At 51.8% G+C, this 21,076-nt stretch overlaps 1 protein-coding gene across 3 annotated transcripts in view; it reads left to right on the forward strand.

Annotated features, from left to right (window-relative positions):
* The window catches only part of LOC127193835 (solute carrier family 12 member 7), a 52,262-nt gene that overhangs the window by 14,446 nt on the left and 16,740 nt on the right, over window positions 1–21,076 (forward strand). For 2 of the 3 annotated variants that reach the window (XM_051151081.1, XM_051151082.1), the window contains exons 2-12: window positions 7,705–7,799; window positions 8,219–8,341; window positions 11,871–12,017; window positions 13,267–13,321; window positions 13,822–13,952; window positions 15,749–15,990; window positions 17,167–17,378; window positions 18,350–18,517; window positions 18,810–18,908; window positions 19,638–19,695; window positions 20,419–20,593. In XM_051151081.1, coding sequence (XP_051007038.1) covers window positions 7,705–7,799; window positions 8,219–8,341; window positions 11,871–12,017; window positions 13,267–13,321; window positions 13,822–13,952; window positions 15,749–15,990; window positions 17,167–17,378; window positions 18,350–18,517; window positions 18,810–18,908; window positions 19,638–19,695; window positions 20,419–20,593 — 1,505 coding nt within the window. Of the gene's footprint in view, window positions 1–7,704; window positions 7,800–8,218; window positions 8,342–11,870; window positions 12,018–13,266; window positions 13,322–13,814; window positions 13,953–15,748; window positions 15,991–17,166; window positions 17,379–18,349; window positions 18,518–18,809; window positions 18,909–19,637; window positions 19,696–20,418; window positions 20,594–21,076 lie in introns of those variants that run through there. The other variant, XM_051151080.1, reaches the window with a different exon arrangement.

A 21,076-nucleotide genomic window follows, 5' to 3' on the forward strand; every position in this document is an offset into this window, starting at 1 on the left:
ATTTAGAGAGACTACATGGCTTTGCAGTTTTCTAAATTCTGATGCCTCTCAGCCTTTGAGGGTCCTGGGCTCAGGCTGACTGTGACTTCCAAGTGAACCATTTCCAGTTGTTCCGTCATGGAGTAAATGGCAGGCCACTGCTGCCTGGGTGGGAAACAGACAGGTTTTTTAAAAGTATCTCTGTAGATGAGGGAAGTTGACCACTTCTGATCCTTAAGTATGGAGGGAAGGCTAGCTTTGTTAGAGAGTTAGCCTGTGGACTTGTGACCTGGCTATATCTTACCCAGGTGAGAGTCTGTCTGCCTGCAGCGCCCAGGTGCCTGGATTTTTCTCCTAGCTGGTGATGAGGCCTGTATTTAAGTGCTTGGCTGGCAGTGGATACCTGACGTAGTGTCCATTCCTCATGCCATCCCTCTGCCTCCTTGGCAGCTGTATATTCATCTGTCCTCTACCCAGAATGCTTCTGGTTGTTATACATATGTAGTCTGATACACACATACACACATGTGTGCAATGCATGTGTGTATACACACACACACACTCACACACACACACGGCGGGGGAAAGCACTACCTCAGGTGAGTAGCTTTGCCTGTGGGGACCGTGAGGGGCTTGTCCTATATGAGGGCTCCCCACTATCAGCAGCACTGCAGTCAGAGCCCCTGGGTGTGCGGAAAGGATTGGCTGGGAAGACCTGGAGACTCCTGAGCTCTGAGGGTGTGTTTAAATCAAAGTTTCCTTTTATGCAGACTTTAAGTGGTAACATATCCTCCCAAAATTTATGATTCAGATTTGTTTATTTAGATATGAAAGTAATTAGGGGAGATCTGAAAATTAACGATCATCTAGATGACAAAATGGCTCGTGGTGCTTTCCTTTCAGGCTAATGCAGGTGTACTTTTCAGGTGGAAGTACTCGCTTTTGTAGACCAGGCTGGTCTCAAACTCTTAGAGATACGCCTGCCTCTGCCTCTGCCTCCCAGGTGCTGGGATTAAAGGCGGGTGCCACCACACCTGGCAAGTATTTGATTCTTTTTTTTTTTTTTTTTTTTTTTTTTTTCCGAGACAGGGTTTCTCTGTGTAGCCTTGGCCATCCTGGACTCACTTTGTAGATCAGGCTGGCCTTGAACTCACAGTGATCCGCTTGCCTCTGCCTCCCGAGTGCTGGGATTAAAGGTGTGCGCCACCACACCTGGCAAGTATTTGATTCTTAAGTATCTCGTGACTCTGGTAGAATTAGGAAGAGAGGACCTTTGGATGCCCTGTGGATGAGGTACCATATGCACTTCTCATCTGTTTGGCTTAGGTGTGAGCCCAGCTGTGATAGAATCTCTTCCTATCTGCCCAGCTAGAGCACTTTGCAACATATGCTTGGGCTTTGATGATGGGTGTAATCTCCTCCCCCACACACCCTTCCCTCCACCCCCATCCCCCCCCCCCCCCCCCCCCCCACCCCCGACAGCGATTCCCTGTGTATAGCTTTGGCTGTCCTGAACTCACTTTGTAGACCAGGCTGGCTCTTGTACTCAGAAAGATCTGCTTCCCTGGGATTACATGGGTGCACCACCACACCTGGTGAATAGGTGTATCTTTTAAAGAATTGGTGTAGTTGTGGTCTGTGACTGGGTACGGGGGATGGGGATGGAACTAGAGAGAATGCTGTGGTCGAGATTGCAAGCTTACAGGATTTTATCATAGTCCCAACTAGGCTTAGTACAATTCTGATGATGTGTTTTGCTGTCTTTAAGGGGTGTTGTTGTTGTGTGTGTGTTTTCTGTGTTATGCACTCAATATATTACTTTGATAACTGATAAAATGAAAAGTCAGCTGTGTATGAGCTACCACAGTGAATGGCTCTCTGTGAGCCAGGTTGAGGCCTGTGTCATGTCTACCTCAGTCTTCCCAGCCTTTGTTTGTGTCCAGGCTTAGCAGCCTCGGCCATCCTGTATAGCCATCCCATTGGACAGGCTGTTTAGATAGCTAGTCCTCAGCTTCACAAGTGTCCGGCCACCTCATTAGTACAGGGCACCAGTGCCGCCTCTCCCCAGGAGTGTAGGTCAGGCTATGGGGAGTGGTGTTTCCTTAGAGGAGTGATCACTGCTATACCTTACATATCTGGGCAACGGGTCAGATAAGAATCTTGAGAACACAGCTATGACCGACTGCTCAGAATGGCGTTATGGCTGTCCTTTGTGAAAGACCTAGGCAGTGGGTGGGTGCCAGAGGGATGGCTTCCGAGTAGCTTTTGCCCTTCTGTGTCCTTCCATGTCCTCCCCCAACCCCCCCCTCCCCCAGACTGGCAACCTGAGCCGCACTGGAGGTAAGCACTAGAGCCTTTGTTCAAGGTCATGAGCTCGGCTCCATCTTAGCATCTGAGGAAGAATCTGAAACCCTGTCTCCTGACCCCTGAAGGGTAGATGGGCTGAGTCACACCCTGGTCCTCTGTGTCCTCAGAGCTCGTGACACCAGGGCGTACTGCCTGCAACTTAACAATGTAGACCAGGCTGGCCTGCAACTCACGGAACTCCTATCTGCCTCTGCCTCCCAAGTGCTAGGATTCAAGGCCTGTGCCACCACATCTGGTTTCCTTAAAACCTGATATTACTTTATTTCCACACACCAGAAAATTGTAAGAATACAATTGGCCTCAGCTCTCTGCATGTGACACTTCTCCATGATGAAATATTCTCTTTCCCTTTCTCCTGTTTCTGTCCCTCACGCATATATTTGTTCCTAAACTGAATTATTTGAGAGTATGCAGAGAATGTAAGGTTCTTTTGAGGGCATAATCTCCCCCCCAAAAAACACACATTTTCTTTCAGGATCTCTATAGCGGTTACCAGGTGATAGAATTAATTTTCACACAACAGAGATCTTTTTTGAGTTTCATTGGGTTGTAGTCTTGTGATGTCACCACAGAAAGCCTGCTGTCTTGCATCATTCTAGAGTTTTCTTGTCTGCCTTTGCTGTCTAGGCAGCGGGAACTGCAGGCTTGTGTCTGTGGGTCCTACAGTCTGGATAGTGGCATGGTGAGAACACCCCACTGATATGTAGGGTCAAGAGTGCTTCCTTTCCAGCTACCCTTGACTGTGATGTGATAGCTGTGATCCCTCAGTGACTCAGCTGCGCCTATCCCACTGGGCTGTGTACCCCCCCCCCCCCGACCCACTGCATCCCAAGGCAGGTTCTTTTCCTAGCCTGACTATCAGTCTACACACCAAGGTGTTGCAGGAGGTCTCCATGGCTCCTGTGGCCCTCAGATGTCTACGTGTATCTGTGCTCTAATCAGCTGATGCTTAGATGGCCTCAGAAGTGGTCATGGGAGACCATCCACATGGTGCCTCTTGACTTTTGATATGTCACTGACGTTTCCTGGTTACATTTAGTCTTAGCATCCATCCCCCTGCTGTAGCCCTGTAGTTGATGGCTCTCCTGAGATGGTCTAAGTGGAAAATGAGATTAGCAAGTCAGCTGTGGGTACTGAGTATGCATTTTGCTACCAGAGTGTCCATGCTGCTTCTTGGCCTGTTAGAACTGACAGAGCTAGGAAGCTACACAAGTGTGTGCATGTGGGTAACATGTACATACACCCTGAAAAGCCCAGAGTTTCCATTCGTACTTCAGTTGTGTCACGACCTCAGTGATCATCTGGCCCTCCCCCTCCTGGACGGGGGAAAAACTGGCCTCCACTGTCCACAGTCTACTTGAGTGTTTGCTAAATTTATATCACATTTATCAGAAGACCTGGGATGCTCTTCTGGTATGGTTTACTCACACTCTGTGAGGAAAAAAACTTAAGAATGAGGATTCTGTGTTTGGTTGTAGTGTTTTGGGTAGGTAACATTTATGTAGGGTCAAAGGTTATTAAAGGTAAAGTATTGGCTCAGGACCTCCAGGACCAAGTTCTCAGCACAAGGGGGATTTATTTGTAGGGAACAAGAGACAAAGACAGGAGATAGAGGCTGAGGGAGAAGGGGAAAGGGACAGTGGACAGGGAGGAGGGGTATTTGTCCCAGAGGACAAAGGACTGCCTCTGGAAGAGAGGAGACAGATGGTGGTCCATTGGCAAATGGAGGTTTATAAAGTTTACATAGGAAGGCCCATAGTAGGATGAGGCGTCTAATTTTAATTGGGCATGTTAATTTAAGTGCGCCAAAGGGGCTTTTAATTGCTGGACTTCAGTACTTTGATAGCTGGACCTTGGTAGTCAGCCTCAGGGGGAGGGATTGACCAAACACAGGAAAAGACCCTGGTGGCAGAGGGAATCCGGGAGAAGGGCAAGCAAGGCCTGCCAGAGCCAGGCTCGCCACGCTTAAGCTGGCCGAGGAGACCCGTCACCTTATGCCTCTTCCCTTTGAAGATTTGAGCTACACTGCTCTGCTGTCTCTCTGCCAGGGTTTCTTATACCTGATAAGTTTCTGCCTTGCTGTGATATACCTCTCCTGTGTCCTTCAGTGCCATTTCATCTGTCACTCAACTGTCTTGTATCTGCCACATGCCATAAGATTTGAAGCTGGTGAGATGAGGAGATCCTACAGTGGTGATAGTTGAGAGTACAGGTTCTTACCTCCAGATGGAGGATGCTGGTCTGGTGTCTGTGTAATGGCAGGTATGGGTTTGATGGGTAGCCAGGGAGCTTGTGCCTTGGCCTATAAGCCTTCGCTTGTACGAAAAGCTCTGCATGGTTATGCAAGGGTGAGCATGTGTGCACAGGTAGATCTGCACACCTCACGCTGCCCCAGCTTCCCTAGTCATCCAGTTAAAGGACCAGTCAGCCATATTTTCAGCCTCATTCTACGGAGTGGCTACAATCCTATCCCCTCCTATTTGCTCTGAAGTCCTGATGTGAGTGGAACTTGAAGGAAGTAAGGTCCTCACTAGGGAGCATAGGCCATGTGTACAGAACACACAAGGTATAATCTCTGGGTGGGATGTTGTGCCTTGCTATCTGTATCCCTCTGCATCCTCACAGCCCCTGTCCTATCTGGCACTGCAGAGAGGCATAATGTGGATGTGTTTTCAGCTGTCTGTGCTGCCCCATGGATTCTCTGCAGAGGACTGTCATCAGAGGTCTGTTCCTGCCTTACTGCGGTTCCTTGGTGATCTGGGGGAGGCTAAGGGACACTAGGGGGACTTGTAGCATTTAGGTGAGTACTGGTGAGGGAATTTCTGATTAGAACAAAGCTGCTTGTGGGCTGTGGGCCCTAAGGAGGGTTTCTCCCTCTGCTTTGGTTTAGCATATGTAATCAGATGCCACATTTGGGGGTGGGGCGGGGCTAGTTAAATTCAGGGCAGGGCACAGCACTTTGTTGTGTTCTTTTGTTCTCTGTCCCCATGACCCTGATTATTGGGGTTAGTTATCAGGGCCTGGGTCAGGTGTACCCTGAGACAGAAAGGGTCAAGTGAGCTTCAGGGACTTGCGTCAGCTCCTTCGGTTCAGGTGCTGTTCCAGATTGCTGTGAAGCCGGGCTCTGAACCAGCTAATAGGGTAGGAGGTGTGTGTGGGTGTGTCCAGAAGGCCAGCATAATCCCATTGGGATTTGAGGAATTTGAAATTCAAAGCTGCTGTCCTCCCTCAAAGAGGGCTTTAGTCTTTAATGGGGCCAATGTGTTTGTGAAGTTGTTGGCTTTTAGGATAGTTGTCCCCAGAAGTGTCATGTGCACGTAATTTGTAGGACTTGAAAGGGGACATACTGTAACGTGCTGTTCGCTAACTGGAGGCTGTTCAGAGTTCTTTTTACCTGGTTCCTTCTTCCAGGTTGCTCACGGCCCTGCTTCCCGACTTCTCCACCCTGTGCTGCTGGCCCAGGGAATGCTTAGGGAATCAAGGCTTTGGTTCCAGACACCAGCACAGGGGGCTCAACCCTGTTACCTCAGGAATCACGTTCTGGTCCTCCTGAAGCCCTTTGGTTTTTGTCATCTGAGGTTCTGAGCCTGAGCACTGCTGAAAGGTGACCTAGGCTCCAGGAGGAGAGGTCACCCACCAGAGGTTGCCTTCAGCTTCCTTCCTTCGCCAAAGGTGCTTCTGCAGACTCGTGACTGCAGTACATCAGGATCCCTGCTTATCCCTCAGTTGATACCACTTGTAGCCCATATGTCCTTTGTGACTGAATGTCTCCATCCACAGGCAGCTAGAACACGAGGGGTCCAGGCCATGTGCCAATAATGGCCTGGGTATTCCCTGCTCAGGAAGCCAAACCCCCAAGGTGTGATCTCTTCTCATCCCAGGCTCCATAAGATTAGGCTGGTTATTGGAACTGCCTGTCAAGGGCCGTGAGTGTCCAAGGCTCTCTAGCCATGTAGAGGGAGCAGAGCTGAGGCTCCTGTCTGGTAAGGGTAGTTGTAGAATGGCCTCCAAGGGCAGGCTCCCCTGTAGGGTACTAGTGTGGACCAGAGTGTAGGACCTAACCTGTCGGCATCACCATGTCCTCCACCTCCTTGTTGTTTGTCAAGGCTGCTCTTGATTTTTATTTTTTTTTTGGTCCCCCTTTTGCCACCCCTTGTTCCTACTCCCCAAGACCTTTGAGGCTCTGTGTGGCAGCTCTCTACCTTCCTTATATCATTCCCCTATGTTTGAATGTAGGCCCTTAGACCATAAGTTACTGGGGGTCCAGAGAAGTACTGCCCATCTTCTCCCATGAAGCTCCCCTTTGTGGGATGCCCCATGTGGTAACCTCCGTGTGTGATCCAGCTCGGTCTAGGTTTGTAAGTGACCACATACTGGGTACCCAGCCTCACTCTCAGCTCCCGGAGGTATTAGTAAGGCCACATTTCAGTATGTGTCTCAGACTCATCTCGTGTGGAAACTGAGGCAGAGAGGACTAATCTAAGATCGATCCTGGCATCATGAGGCATGCCCTGTGTGGCAAGGATGAAGGAGTGCCGTGGAGACACATGTCTGCCAGGACCCTGACACGAGAGGAGTTAAAATACAGGGTCCTGTTCCTACAGACTTGGCCACTCCCTGGCTCAGGGCCTGCGTGGTGTGGGGCTGGCTGTGCTGGAGGGTTGGGACAGAATCATGTTGAGTTATTCAAGTGGCCCCCGGGAGTGGATGGGGTAGAAGGTTTAGCAAAGGAAGATGAGACAGGTGTTGGCATCTTGCCACCCGAGGACACACGAAGGCTCCTTTGTGGGTGGTCTGAGAAGGCTGACTGTGTGGCCATGCCTGCCACTTGGGCTGAGAATCCCAGCTGTCTTGTGGCCAGGAGTCCTGAGAAGCCACTGTCTCTGGGTAATGCCTCTCCTGGGCCCCTCATGGATATACATAGGGAACCATTGAACATGGAAGTCAGTGTTCAGCTCTGGGCTGTTAGGTTCCACAACAGGAAGTGTAGAGAAACCTTTCAGTTTCCTTCGGAAATGGTGGGGTGTGCAGGGAGGGCCTGCAGGTGCTCTTCAACAAAGGTACCTACAAATGGGTGGGTGGGGGATGGGGGAGACTTTCAGTCCTCAGTAGGCAGTGTAGACAAATAGACAGATGCTTGACACCTAGTCATATAGACACACAGTCCACAGTGGGGGCAGCATAGACACTTGTGGAACGTGGGCACGGGAGTAGAAAGAAAGCTTAGACAAAGCCAGCCACAACCACGTGTGCAGATGGCTTGGGGACAAGGTCTGCCTGGTGCCTGCCTCCTGGAGCTGCGAGCTCTGCTTCTGCCCTTTCTTCCTGAGGCTGACCTGACTTGACTGCCTTCCACAGGAGATGGAAACCCCAGGGAGAGCAGCCCGTTCATCAACAATGTGGAGGTGGAAAGAGAGAGCTACTTCGAGGGGAAGAACATGGCACTTTTTGAGGTAATTTTATTTTAGTTTCTATACAAAGAAGGTAACATTAGCGACGTGACTTTCATGTGGGAAAGTAAAGGAGTGGTCGTCCCTTGTGTCCCAGGTGTGGGCGGCCAGGGCTCTGATGAGGAAGGTGCAGGATGCTTTGCCTCAGACCCACCGAGCTTACCTAAGTGAGGTGCAGCCTGGGCAGGTTCACCCCCTACAGCTCCCGAAGCCTTGGGGTTCTCTCAGAGGCCCTGACTTCCAGTTCCAGGACTGCTGGGCAGATGTCCTGGGGTGTACAGATCTGAGGGATTCTGGGCATTTGCTGTGGGCTCTTGGGCTCCCCACGGCCCTGGGACAGAGGGATCTGCTGGTCCAGTGACCTGCTGCCCTGGGATGTTGATGCACCTGGCTCCTACCTATCTGATGCTTTGCACCCGTAGGAAGAGATGGACAGCAACCCCATGGTGTCATCACTGCTGAACAAGCTGGCCAACTACACCAACCTGAGCCAGGGCGTGGTGGAGCATGAAGAAGATGAGGACAGCCGGAGGCGGGAGGTCAAGGTACACTTGCTGCCCTCTATGTAAATAGCAGCCTTGGAACTTTATAGTCAGGGAATGAACACCCTTGCCAGGCTTTCAGATCACACCTACCCTTTTCCTTCGTGAGGCTTGGCCAACTTTCGTTTTTCTGTTACTGTGTCTCAGTGGACACCTCCGATGTTCTGTGCTTCTGGATGACCCCAAACTTGGGTGAGAAAGGGACAATCCTGGACGTCTGTTCTGCACACTCAGTAGCTGTCCATGGGGCCATATAGCTCCAGAGAGAAGAGGAAGGGCGCTAAGCCCTGCCTGAGAGCTGACCTTCTGTTTCATTTCACTTCTTTTTTTTTTAATTTTTTTTTTTAATTTACTTTTTTGATTTTTCAAGGCAGGCCAGTCCTGGCTGTCCTGGACTCGCTGTGTAGACAAGGCTGTCCTCGAACTCAGGAAGACCCACCTGCCTCTGCCTCCCAAGTGCTGGGAGGCCACCATGCCTGGCCTGCTTCATTTTATTATTTTGTTGTGATGTTTGTTTGTTTGTGTTTGAGACAGAGTCTTACTCTGTAACCCAGGCTGACCTGGAGCTCACTGTGTCACCCTAAGTTGGGTTTGAATTCAGGGTCGTTCTCCTGCCTCACCTTCCAGGTATTGGGATTACAGGCGTGTGCCACTATGTCTGGTTTAAAGCCTTCACTAAAGACTTTGATTTTTATTCACCTTATATTCTTTGTTTTTTGTTGTTGTTGTTTTTTTTTTTGTTGTTGTTGTTGTTTTTTTTGAGACAGGGTCTCTCTGTGTAGCCTTGGCTGTCCTGGACTTGCTTTGTAGACCAGGCTGGCCTCGAACTCACAGCGTTCCACCTGCCTCTGCCTCCCAAATGCTGGGATTAAAGGCGTGCGCCACCACTTCCCAGCCTCGCCTTATGTTCTAGCTCCCAGAGGCCCCTGCTTTCTCTGGGGGGGTGGGGGGAGGAGTTCAATACTGGTGAACACAAATGAAGGTGTTCATTGGTGTGACACCTGCCAAATGGGGTGACAGCCAGCTCATCTGCCCTCCACCTCTTCCTTCATCTGTATCTACCCTGTGTGTCACATCTGGCTGCTTGCTAGGTGCACGAGCCAGTGCCCAGCCTGACTGAGGCTCTAGAGTGGCATTGGCTGCCTTCTTTCCCTCCTGCTGTGAACACAGCATAGCTGGTACTGTCTTCCAAGGCTTCGCAGTGTTGTAGTGTTCAGTGCTTTTGAGACTATTCAGATCTGGGGCCACGTGGTCTCTGGGACATGGACCGTCTTCCTGGCAGTGGTGCAGTGGCTTCCTCAGAAGCTCTCTCTAGGCTGTGCCTTTTCCTGCGACCTCCCAGGTCCTCTGGGCACTCATAGCTGACCCTGCTGAAATGGCAAAGTCAGTGCTGAATGAGGGTCTACGAAGGAGAATTTAGGGGATGCAGTGGTAGGTTTGTCACTCACATGCATTAGTGGGGCTTACTTGGCTCCAGCAGTGCCTCATGGCCCCAGGCCTTCCCTGTCCACAGTACACATGTCCATTTGTCCATCTGCCTATCTGTTTTATCTTCCGGAATTTGTGTCCAAGGAGAACTTGGCCTGTGCTAGGGAATACACATTGGCCTAAGTGCACCTTGGAACTGACCCTCAGCTTCCACTCCGCACAATCGAGGCCCTGCTCAGGTTGGTCCCACAGTTTAGTCTTCATTACCCAAGAGTGGCGCCCAGCAGGCTCGGCTGCCCACTACGGCACAGTGGAAAGAACCTCCCTGCAAACAGAGCATCCAGGATTGGGGAGATTGTACTTTGTATGGCCTTAGTGTAGTTTACCCCAACCCAGCGTATGGTAATTCTCTGGGCAGTGTTGCCTTGGGAACATTGCTTCTGGCCTGGATCTCAGTTGCTGAAGGGTTAGGCCTGCAGCAGAGTTGCTTATCTTGGTTGAAAGTGAGCAAATGCCCCACTTAGGGATCCACTGGGTTGGCGGGGCAGGAGTAGAGCCTGCCCCTGTGACTCCTTTGATGGCACAGAAGCTGTCCCCGGAGACTGGAGTCACTTTCCTTTGAGCTGTCTTCTCGGCTGTAAACAGTTCTGATTCATCTGGACAAAAGCTAAGAGTCCCCTTTAGAAGGATCTGGGAACCCCGGACACTCAGATATCAGGCAGACAGCAAGCTCCTGAGCCCATTGTCTCAGTGGGCTCTGAAGCTATGTCATGTGACCTGGCAGCCGCTTGTGCACTCTCAGGCTGCCCAGCAATGAGCTGCCTAGACAAGTTGTTTTCTGCCATGTTTCTGTTAGAGACATTGGCTGTCTCTACTGTCCACCTCACGCTGTGGGCTTGTACACATACATTCTTTCATTTAACTGAAGAATTCAAAAGACAGCTTGAAGAGATGGCTCAGGAGGTAAGGGTGGTTGCTGCTCTTCCAGAGGACCTGTGTTGGATGGCTCTTGGATGGCTCACAACCACATAATTCCGTTCCCACGGGACCCAGTGCCCTCTTTTACCCTCCAAGTGTACTTGCACTCGTTTGCATATACCAACACACCTAACATTATGAAGATAAAAATAATTCTGAAAAGTCCTAAAGGCCTATCTCCATCTACCAGCTTGCATAATTCAAATCCATAAAGTCTTTGTCTTCTGATCGCAGAATGCAGTGTACAGACCTTAAAGACAGGAGGGCATGAGGTCAAGGCTTAGGCCTCTTTCTTAATGTATTCCTCCCTTCAGTGTGAACACTGATGCCCGCTGGCTGCGGGCTTAGTCTAAGGTCACCAGGCTTTCAAGCCCAGAGCTCTCCACACTCTGTTTTCCTGTGAAACCTATGGTCTCGAGTTGGTAGAAGTGAGGTTGCTCTGCCTTGGGTGCCTCTCAGTGGGAGAGCCCTGTGCAGGCCTGAGCTGCCATCTGTCCTTTCAGTTTTAGGGGGTCAGTTTGCTCTCCTTGGGGTCCACTCTCTGGCATTGGTCTGTACCAGCCTTGTGGTAATCGTCCAAAGCGAAGGTGCTGCAGCCATCCTCCATGCTCATCCTGTGGTCACCTGACCTGAGATGAGCTTCCTTTGCTGGGGTCTGGCTTCTCAGCTCTTATGCCCCCAAATCCCGAGCCTGGTTCCTTTCTTATTACACTGAGACTTTTGAACTTTATCGGCAACCTTACCTGCATCTAGCTTATTTCCGGCCTCCTCTCTTTCATGCCTCAAGCTTCCTGGCTCCAAGGTTCAGGCTCCTCACTGTCTCACAGCTATCTTGTTTCAGATTTCTTCTCCCCAGCAGGAAAGCAGAGCCAGGAGGCTTGTCCCTGTGCCCTGCTTAGCATGGCTTTCCTTGCCTTCAGCACCGTGTCCTGGACGACTGGGGTCCGCTCTCTAGAATCAAGGACCCTCATGTTCTTTGGGGCATAGATTTCTGTCAGGCATCTTTGCTATCCTTGTAGCTTCGCTGTTACCAGTGACCTCCAAACCAAAGCACAGGGGTAGGGTTCCAGGCTGGGTTCCTGGGTCCAGGCTGTGAGCCTTTCTGACATGTGGCACTCTGTTCCAGGCCCCACGCATGGGCACCTTCATTGGAGTCTACCTGCCCTGCCTACAGAACATCTTGGGTGTCATCCTTTTCCTGCGCCTGACGTGGATTGTGGGGGCAGCTGGTGTCCTGGAGTCCTTCCTCATCGTGGCCATGTGCTGTACCTGTGTGAGTATTCGCAGCTGGCCCAGGGGCAGGTTCTCAGGAGCTGGTGCTGGGGCCCTGAGAGACTGCTGTTGGGAAATCCTGGCCTGCCCACCCACCCTGGCAAAGGCCAGCTTTCCCACTAGTCTGAGGACCTCATCTAGCTGTATCTGTTGAGGGTGGCATTTCTACATCTGGGGACATCAGGGGCTGAGGACTGAGTTGGGCAGGTACCTCTTACTGGGCTATGACAAGGCTACCTCTGGTTTGGGCATTTTCAGGGTCTCTGTTGTAGAGAAAGGGACACAGGTCTGTAACTTGTTCAAGTCCAGGCCTCCAGCGTGTCTCCGTATTTCTAGTGACATTTTTGTCATGCCTGGTTTACCTGTCTCCTTATTTCTGTTGACACTTTCGTCACGCCTGGTTTACCTATTCTTATGCTCACAGCCTGTTCGTCTACCAGCCCTATTCTCTCCCCTTCCCTTTTTCTGGCGAGGAGGGGTATAAATTTGTTTTAGTTACCCAAGTGTCACCTGAACATGGGTCTTTTCTGTAGGGAATTCAAATACTGTGGTTGAATGGGAGCTTCCTTGACTGGCCATCTGACCACTCTCCCAGGCTACCTGTTGTCCTTTGACTGGGGCATTCCTTGTGGCTGCCTGCTCTCCCGTCCCATGACTGGTCAGTCTGTGTGTCACTTCAGGCCACCAGCCCATGCTTCCCAACTGGTCACTTTCATGTGTCTGCCCTGCCATGGCCACCTTAGGGCTCTTGCGTATATTTCCTGACTGGTCATTCCATGTGGCCACCCCAAGGCTGTCCTCTGGGTACTCTGTGTGGGCACCTCAGGCTACTAACTTTATTTGTCACCTGGATGCCACTCTTTGTGGCTTTTGGCATTTCTGGTAGCCACAGATGATTTTTTTCTGAGCAGAGTGTGGTTGAATACAAGGTGAGCTTCCCTGTTCCCTGCTGGGTGCACATCTAGATGAAGTGTCCCTTTTGCTGCCTTGTGGGTTGATAGAGACATAGTTGGGACTCCTTATGGGTCAGGCACCTAGAGGAGGTTTGGCTTTCAGGGCTGGACTGAGCAGGGTCTGAAGCCTGCGTTTCCTATGACTTTTGGGAATGGATCTGTGGAAATGGAAGAGTGAGGAGGCTGTCTTCCCTGGTCATTAGCACCTTCTTTGAGGTCAGACTCCTGCTCCCGGGGCTCAGCATGTTGGAGCGTCTTGAGGCAAATGCTTCCTGAAAGAACTGTCTCTCTTTGCAGACGATGCTGACTGCCATCTCCATGAGTGCCATCGCTACCAACGGGGTGGTCCCAGGTGAGGGTGCCGGCGCCTGTGGCCCTTGAGTTGGTTTATCGATCTGTTCACAGTATAGGACAAGAGTGCGGGTGTGTGTGTGTGCGCGTGTGTGCACGCGCGTGTGTGTCTGCCATTCCTGCCCTAGGCGCACGGTAACAGTGATATAAGCCATTGGCACTGATGTGGCACTGAGGTATTGTGCTACCTGTGTAGAGGAGAGTGTGGCCCTCTCACTAGAAGCTCTGGTGTAGACACACTCTCACATCCTAGAGATGGACACAAACCTAAGTAGAGTGTAGGTCCTTCTGAAGCTATGGCTCTCATCACACCTGAGGTGGCCTGTGCCCACGGGCAGGGTAGACATGCAACCATAGCCCAAGGATTCCTAGTAGTTCTGTTTCGAGGGAAGACTAAAGCTGCTTGTCCCTTCATTGCGAACACTTCTTTTTTCAGGACTTCTCAGTGTCCGTAGTGAGTAGCACTTCCTGACCTGTGTCTCCCTTGGGCTGTCTTCACAGCGGGAGGCTCGTACTACATGATTTCCCGTGCGCTGGGGCCTGAGTTTGGAGGGGCTGTTGGCCTCTGCTTCTACCTGGGCACAACGTTTGCAGGCGCCATGTACATCCTGGGGACCATCGAGATCTTCCTGGTGAGTCCGTCTCTGCACACCTTCCTTTCCGGGCACTTTTTCCTTTGAGCTCATCTGTGCTTTGCCTCTGACTGTCCTCTCTGTTCTGCTGCTCTGAACATCTGGGCTCTCAAAGCTGCTCTCTGGGCTGAGGGTCTGGGTCCCCTGATGGGTGAGACCTCATAGCCTGTGCTGCCTCAGGAGGTGTGGCTAGAGCTGAACTTGTGTAACTCCTTGAGCAGGGCTCTCAAAGGCTAAGCAGCCCTGCTCAGCACTGCTTCTTACAGACTTACAGTGGCGTGCAGCGCCCATTGCAGAAGGGGTGGCCTGCGACTTGAAGTTGGGCTTGTGCTCAATGCCTTGGTGGGCTTTACAGCTAAGTGTAGCTCCCCTCCCCCAGGTGCAGTATGGTTAGCTTCTGTGAACCTTGAAGCTGAGACAAGGCAATGGCTGGCCCTTGGCTTATCTCACAGAAGCCTGGGGAACTTACTCTCTGTACTAGTTATTTTCCAGTTGCTGGAAACACAACTTTAAGGGGGTTTATCTTGGCTTTCAGTTTGAGGGTGCTGTTCATCGAGACCAGGAAATCATGGGGCAGGAGCTTGAAGCAGCTGGTCACATTGCTTCAGAGTGCATGTACAAAGAGCAACCTGGCCAAGGCATCTAGGAAGAAAACAGAGATGGATCCTGGTGCTCAGACAGTCTATCTTTTTCTTTCTTTCTTTTTTCTTTTTTCTTTTTTAAATATTTATTTATTAAGTACACAGTGCTCTGCCTGCACAGCTCTGCCTGCACATCTGCAGGCCAGAGGAGGGCATCAGATTACATTATAGATGGTTGTGAGCCACCATATGATTGCTGGGAATTGAACTCATAACCTCTGGAAGAGCAATCAGTGCTCTTAACCTCTGAGCCATCTCTCCAGCCCCCAGCCTATCTTTTTCATACAGTTAAAAATCCCAGGCCAGAGCATGGTGCCATCCACTTTTAGGATGAATCTTTTTCCACCTTTAATTAGCTCATTATAATCCCTCGATGGTCTGGCCAGAGGCTAATGTGGATCACAGGTATTCCCAGAGGCTTTTCTCCTAGGTGAGTGTAGGTCCTGCCAACTGATAATAACTATCAACCAGCACTATAGCCATCTCCATAGAGTTGCCTCTTTTTGCTCTGGTACCCAGCTGTCCCAGAACCTGTGGGGAAGCCTTCCCACGCTTTCTAAGGAAGGTTTCAACAGGGGAAAATGCATATGGGTCCGAGGCCGCAGACACCGTGGAGGGGGGCTGTGGGTTGTCATGCCCATCCCTAGGATCTGGCTGGTCTCTAAGGGAGTCCATTTCTTATGGTAGAAAGGCTTGAAGGGCACGCTGGCTGTTTGGTAGCGCTCTGGAGATGGTGCTCAGCAGCCGCTGGCATTAGTGAAGACAGAGGAGCTGCACTGAGCTCTGCTGAGGCTGTTGACAGGAGTCCCTGGCCCCTCACTACAAGGGTTCTCCCCTGCCTGTGAGTAACCTGACCAAGGCAGGCTGGCCACAAAGATAGTGCACTAGAGTTGGCTGGCAGCTTTCCTTCCCGGATGTGCCCGTCTCCTGTACTGCCGCTTACAATCTGGCTCGGGCAGTTTCAGGGAACTGGACAGCCATGACTGCAGGCCTGATGCCCTGGGTCCATCTTGGATGGCACACAAGATTCTGTCTCAGTGTTCCCAGTGGCCTCAAGCCTGATGACAGCATCAGGGAGAGAGCCAGTGTGAGGGTCAAGGCAGGGCCGAGTACCTGGGCAGGGACCTTCTTCTCTGACCCACCTTATTCCCACAGACCTACATCTCTCCAAGTGCAGCCATCTTCCAGGCGGAGACGACAGATGGCGAGGCAGCGGCCCTGCTGAACAACATGCGGGTGTATGGCAGCTGCGCGCTGGCCCTCATGGCAGTAGTGGTCTTTGTTGGTGTCAAATATGTCAACAAGCTGGCGCTGGTCTTCTTAGCCTGCGTTGTGCTTTCTATCCTGGCCATCTACGCTGGGGTCATCAAGACAGCCTTCGCCCCGCCTGACATCCCGTGAGTCACAGGGGCGGTGGAGGTGGCGGTGGTGGTGGCGCACTTGATCTGACGATGGGTTGTCTTGCAGTGTTCTCCTGGGGGCTGGGCCTCCTGGTTCTCTCTCCTCCCAGCTTCTGTAGGGAAGAGCATGGAGGTGTCCTGGAGTCGCTCACCCCTGGCTTCCAGTGTGCCGTTTAGGAACTTTGGATGTGGGGTTAGTCACAGTGCCCATGCAGTTGGTTCTGAGGTCAGGAGGCCGGGAAGGTTGCCCATACTTCAGGGTGGCCAGTGGCCCTGTGGACAGTGTATTAGTTACTTTTTGGTTGCTGTGACAAAGCACCTTGATTAGAAACTATTATGGATGAAAGGGCTTATTTTGGTCTACGGTTCTAGACGGGTAAGAGTCCCTCATGGCCGGGATAAATGGAAGCAGAAAGCAGGCATAAGCAGCAGGAACAGGAAGCTGAGAGAACACTTTCTTCAACCTCAGACATGAAGCAGAGGCCCGGGGGGGGGGGGGGGGGGGGGGGTGCGGGGCAGAGGGGCAGGGGAGGAGAGCTGGAGCACAAAGTGCAAAGTCTGTCCCCAGTAATAAAACCAACAAAGACCTGAATGTCCCCAAACAGCACCACCAAGTGGAGATCAAGCATTAGATGCCTGAGCTCATGGGAACATTCTCCTTCAAACCATCAGTCAGATGGTTGCGTTTTCCAGCCCATTCTTACCCTATGAGACATGGCTTCCTTATCTTCATAGGAGGCCCTCAAATGGGCTGGGCTTGAGGAGGTTAACCAAGGTGGCCAGGGTCACAGCAAGTGAGTGGACACAGGACCAAGGTGGGGTTTGGGCATGTTCAGACTGACCAAAGCCATGATCCTTGGTAGGGAATGGAATGCGAGAGCCAGGATGAAACCCCCATAACTGTGGTTCCACCATCTTTGTGGAGGGTCTAGCCACCTTCCTTCCACAGCGAGTTGCCCCAGGCAGAGGGAGGACAGCCCTGACCAATTGAGGATGTGTGTATGTCAGATCTGTCCCCAGACTGCTGGAGTCTGGCTTGATGCTTGCTTCTGACCCATGGCACCTGCAGTAACTCGGGCCAAGCACATCAGAGCTACTAGGGAGGCGTGGATCCCCACTGCCAAGTCACCTGAGCAGAGTGGTGAAAATGAACTCCACCCTCTCCCGCTCCAGGGTCTGTCTTCTTGGGAACCGCACGCTGGCAAACCGCAACTTTGAGACCTGTGCCAAAATGCAGGTTGTCAGCAATGGTACGGTGACCACCGCACTTTGGCGTCTCTTCTGCAATGGCTCCAGCTTGAGTGCCACCTGTGACGAGTACTTTGCACAGAACAACGTCACTGAGATCCAGGGGATCCCTGGTGTGGCCAGCGGTGTCTTCCTGGGTGAGTGCTGGTGGGGGAAGGCTATGGTCATGGCCCTGGGATGTGTGAGGCAACTCTTAGGGCTTTGGTTCCTCTTGATAGCCAAACTCCTGTGGTCCTGTCCAGCCAAACCATAGGCTGGACTGGCCTCCGTCTGCTGCAAGTCATCTGGGAAAGACCAGGCATTCAGTTTTTTCTTTGTTTGAAATAAGCACTCACTTTGCAGCCCCTCATGGCCAAATTGCTGGGTAGCCCTGATTGGTCTAGAACCTTCCACATACCGGGATAACAAGTAGGGGGCAACTTCATCTTAGAGAGAAGAAGCCATTCCTGGGGAGCCTGACCCCTTGGCCATAGTAGTCTACCCTGTGTGAGGTTGGAGTTCTGTGCTCCCATGGTGTGGTGTGTGGTGTCAGTGGGTAGCTGAAGGCTGTGTTTGGGTGGTGGGAGAGAAGCACATGGGTCCCACACTCACAGGACCTGCTGGAGACTCTGAGGCAAGGTCTTTGGAGAAAGCAACCCCTAAAGGGTCTCAAGGGAGGCAGGAAGGGCGCATGGGTAGATGGGTGGATAGAGGACACCAGTTGCTGGCTGGAGGCCACCTATGGAGGGGCCCCTTGCGGGTGTTCACAGTCAGTGCAGAATGGCACTGGGCCAGGCTGGGATGCAGTGGAGAGCGAAGGTGGCCACACTTCCTGGATTATTGGAGCAGCATTAGTTACAGGCTCTGTCTGTGTTCCTGCCTTGGTGGTGCCCAGCAGGAAGGGCACCAAGACTGGGCAGCTAGCTGTTCAGGAGCACGTGAGTGCTGAAACCTCGTGAGGTTTGGGGAAGAGTGGCCTCTTGCACAAGATCCTCACAATCAGAGCCATGGAAGAACTACCTGCAGTTCTGAGTGGCGATTCTGGGCATGGACAGTCCAGTGAGCACCCTGACAGAAGACTGAGGAGCCCTAATAGGAGGCCCACTGGTCCTGACTTTTCTTATTACAGATAACCTGTGGAGCACATATTCGGACAAGGGGGCATTTGTGGAAAAGAAGGGTGTGTCCTCAGTGCCTGTGTTTGAGGAGAGCCGTCCTAGTGGATTGCCGTATGTCCTCACAGACATCATGACCTACTTCACCATGCTAGTTGGCATCTACTTCCCCTCTGTAACTGGTGAGGCCCCCATCCCCCCTTCCTCCCTCCCTCCCTCCCTCCCGCCCTGTGTCATTCCCCCATGACTCTCTCTCTCTCTCTGACTCTGTCTTTGTATCTCTCTGTTACTGTCTCTGTCTCTGTTTTCTGGTCTCTGTGTATGTCTCTCTGCTTCTGTCTTTTGGTCCTCAGAGACCACCTTTCTAGCAAGCGGTAGTGGTATTGGCTTATCTTTTCTGACCTACAGATAAATCTTTCTGTGGGCAGCATCCTCTGTAGGTTTCTGTCACTGTCACTCCTGTCTACTCTGCAGGGATCATGGCAGGATCCAACCGCTCTGGGGACCTCAAGGATGCCCAAAAGTCCATCCCAACAGGAACCATTCTGGCCATTGTGACCACGTCTTTCATTTGTATCCTTAAAGGGGCCCTGGCCAGAGGCATCAAACTCTAGCCCTGCTGTCTTTGCTCAAGTCCCCTCATTCACATCTCCATTGCACCCACATGTGGTGTACTGTCCAGATTTAGGTCCTGATAACAGCCTGTCCTATGTGTGTAGCTGTGGCAGCCCTTTGTGATGTGCCATATTAAAACATGGCATCTGGATTCCTGTTTTCCTATGATTGCATCCGACACAGTGTCTCACAAAATCCAAGAAAGGAGTAGGAGTTATAGTTCCATGCTTAGAGTGCTTGTCTGGCATGTACAAAGCCCTGGGTTCAAATCTCCAGTAATCCTAAAGGAAAGGAAATACAACATACCATTGGATTGGCGTTTGACACTAAAGATGTACAGCCTTGGTTGGGTATAGTGTGGTATGTGGCATGAACACAGACCACAGTTGCTTTTGTGAGACTGACCTTTCAGGGGTCCTGTGTCCTCCCAGCAGGGTGGTTAGGCCACCAACCAAGCACCTTTTAAGTACCCTGTGGCTACATTCTCTGTAGCTAGGCTGATGTGAGGACCGTACACACATGACTGTGGAGGTACGGGGCACAAGTGTGGGCACAGGGTATAAGACTATCTCACCGCGTTGCTCCAGGCCCATGGGATGTGACCCACCGGCCGACATGCATCTGTCACCCTGGAGCTTGCATGCTGTCCTTTCCCCGAGGACTGCCCATTCCTTGACATCAACTCAGATCTCTCCTGCATCGTGCTGTTTGGGGCCTGCATTGAAGGTGTGGTCTTGCGAGATAAGTACGTTGGGTTTTTTACTATATGGTATTGTCTTTCCTGAGGGAGACTTCAGCTTTGAAATTAAATTACCCCTGGGCCTCAACAGTTGTTGTACCTGAGCTAAAAGGTCTTGTTGGGTGGGGGTGGGGGGTGGGAATGAGAGTGGTCATGCTGCCTTTTACCCAGTTAAGCATTGATGTGTCACTCCTTGGGCCTGGACCTGAGGACTGCTCAGAGCAAAGTAGAGGCCTGATGAAGCCGGGGATGGAGAGTGAACACAGCTGTGATGCTGTGGTAAAGGGAGAGATGGGACCGAGGGACCCCAGCTCTGCTGCTGAGTCAGAGGGACCTTAGTGTGGACTACTGTGGACCCTTCCTTCTTAGGGCACAAATTTGTCAGAGTCTCAGGGCTTCCAGGGTTCTTACAAACCGCATGGTGAAGAAGTATAGCGCGCCACCAGACCTACAGCGATACGACCTCTGCAGAAATGGCAGTGGCCAGCACCGCCTTGGTATCAGCCAGGGCTTCCTGTTCCTGAGAGGATTCTAGGGAAACCAAAGCCCCTCTGAGAGAGGCTGCCAAGCTGGCTGGGTCCTAGTTGAGTTGGGCCTCTAACATGGGCCCTTTACCTTCCTTCTCCACAAGCCCAGGGTCTCACACTCAAATAGGGGAGCAAGATTTTTTTTCCTGTCTTCAGATTGTTCCTTGGGAGCTCTACTGACCACCTTCCTGCTCACCTATAGGTTTGGGGAGGCCCTGCAAGGGAACCTAGTCATTGGCATGCTGGCCTGGCCATCCCCTTGGGTCATCGTCATTGGCTCCTTCTTCTCCACCTGTGGCGCTGGCCTGCAGAGCCTGACTGGGGCACCCCGCCTGCTGCAGGCCATTGCCCGTGATGGCATCATCCCCTTCCTGCAGGTGAGCCCTTCACTCAGGCTGCAGCAGATAATGCTGGGCATCAGGTTTGGGTGTGTAGGGTTCCCTTAAGCGTCTGTCCTGCAGAGCTGGGACCTGTAGAATGGAGATGGGGGACATCTGCCCTGCCTTTGGACGCTAACACTGGTTATATCTCACACTAGCTGCTGGGCTGTGGGTGCAGTCCCAGGGCAGGGCCTGCCCAGCGCTGTTAACACACCTTTCCAGTGGGCCATGTTTGTTCAGGTGACCTATTGAGGCCAAGGATGGTCACACTGATGTTAGCCAGGGGTTTGGTACCCCTGGACCTGGCCTCTACAGCTGGGACTGAAGTTCCCAGAGTGACCCTAGAGGTGCAGGATGTAATGAGAGTCCTGGACCCATCAGAGTGTCATAGCCCGATGGCTTAAACCAAAGGAAGTTGTTTTCCAAAAATTCTGGAGACTGCCGGTCCAGCGAGGGTACTGACCACACAGAAGTGGTCTG

Source organism: Acomys russatus, chromosome 9 (genome assembly GCF_903995435.1).
Source record: "Acomys russatus chromosome 9, mAcoRus1.1, whole genome shotgun sequence".
Taxonomy (NCBI): Eukaryota; Metazoa; Chordata; class Mammalia; order Rodentia; family Muridae; genus Acomys; species Acomys russatus.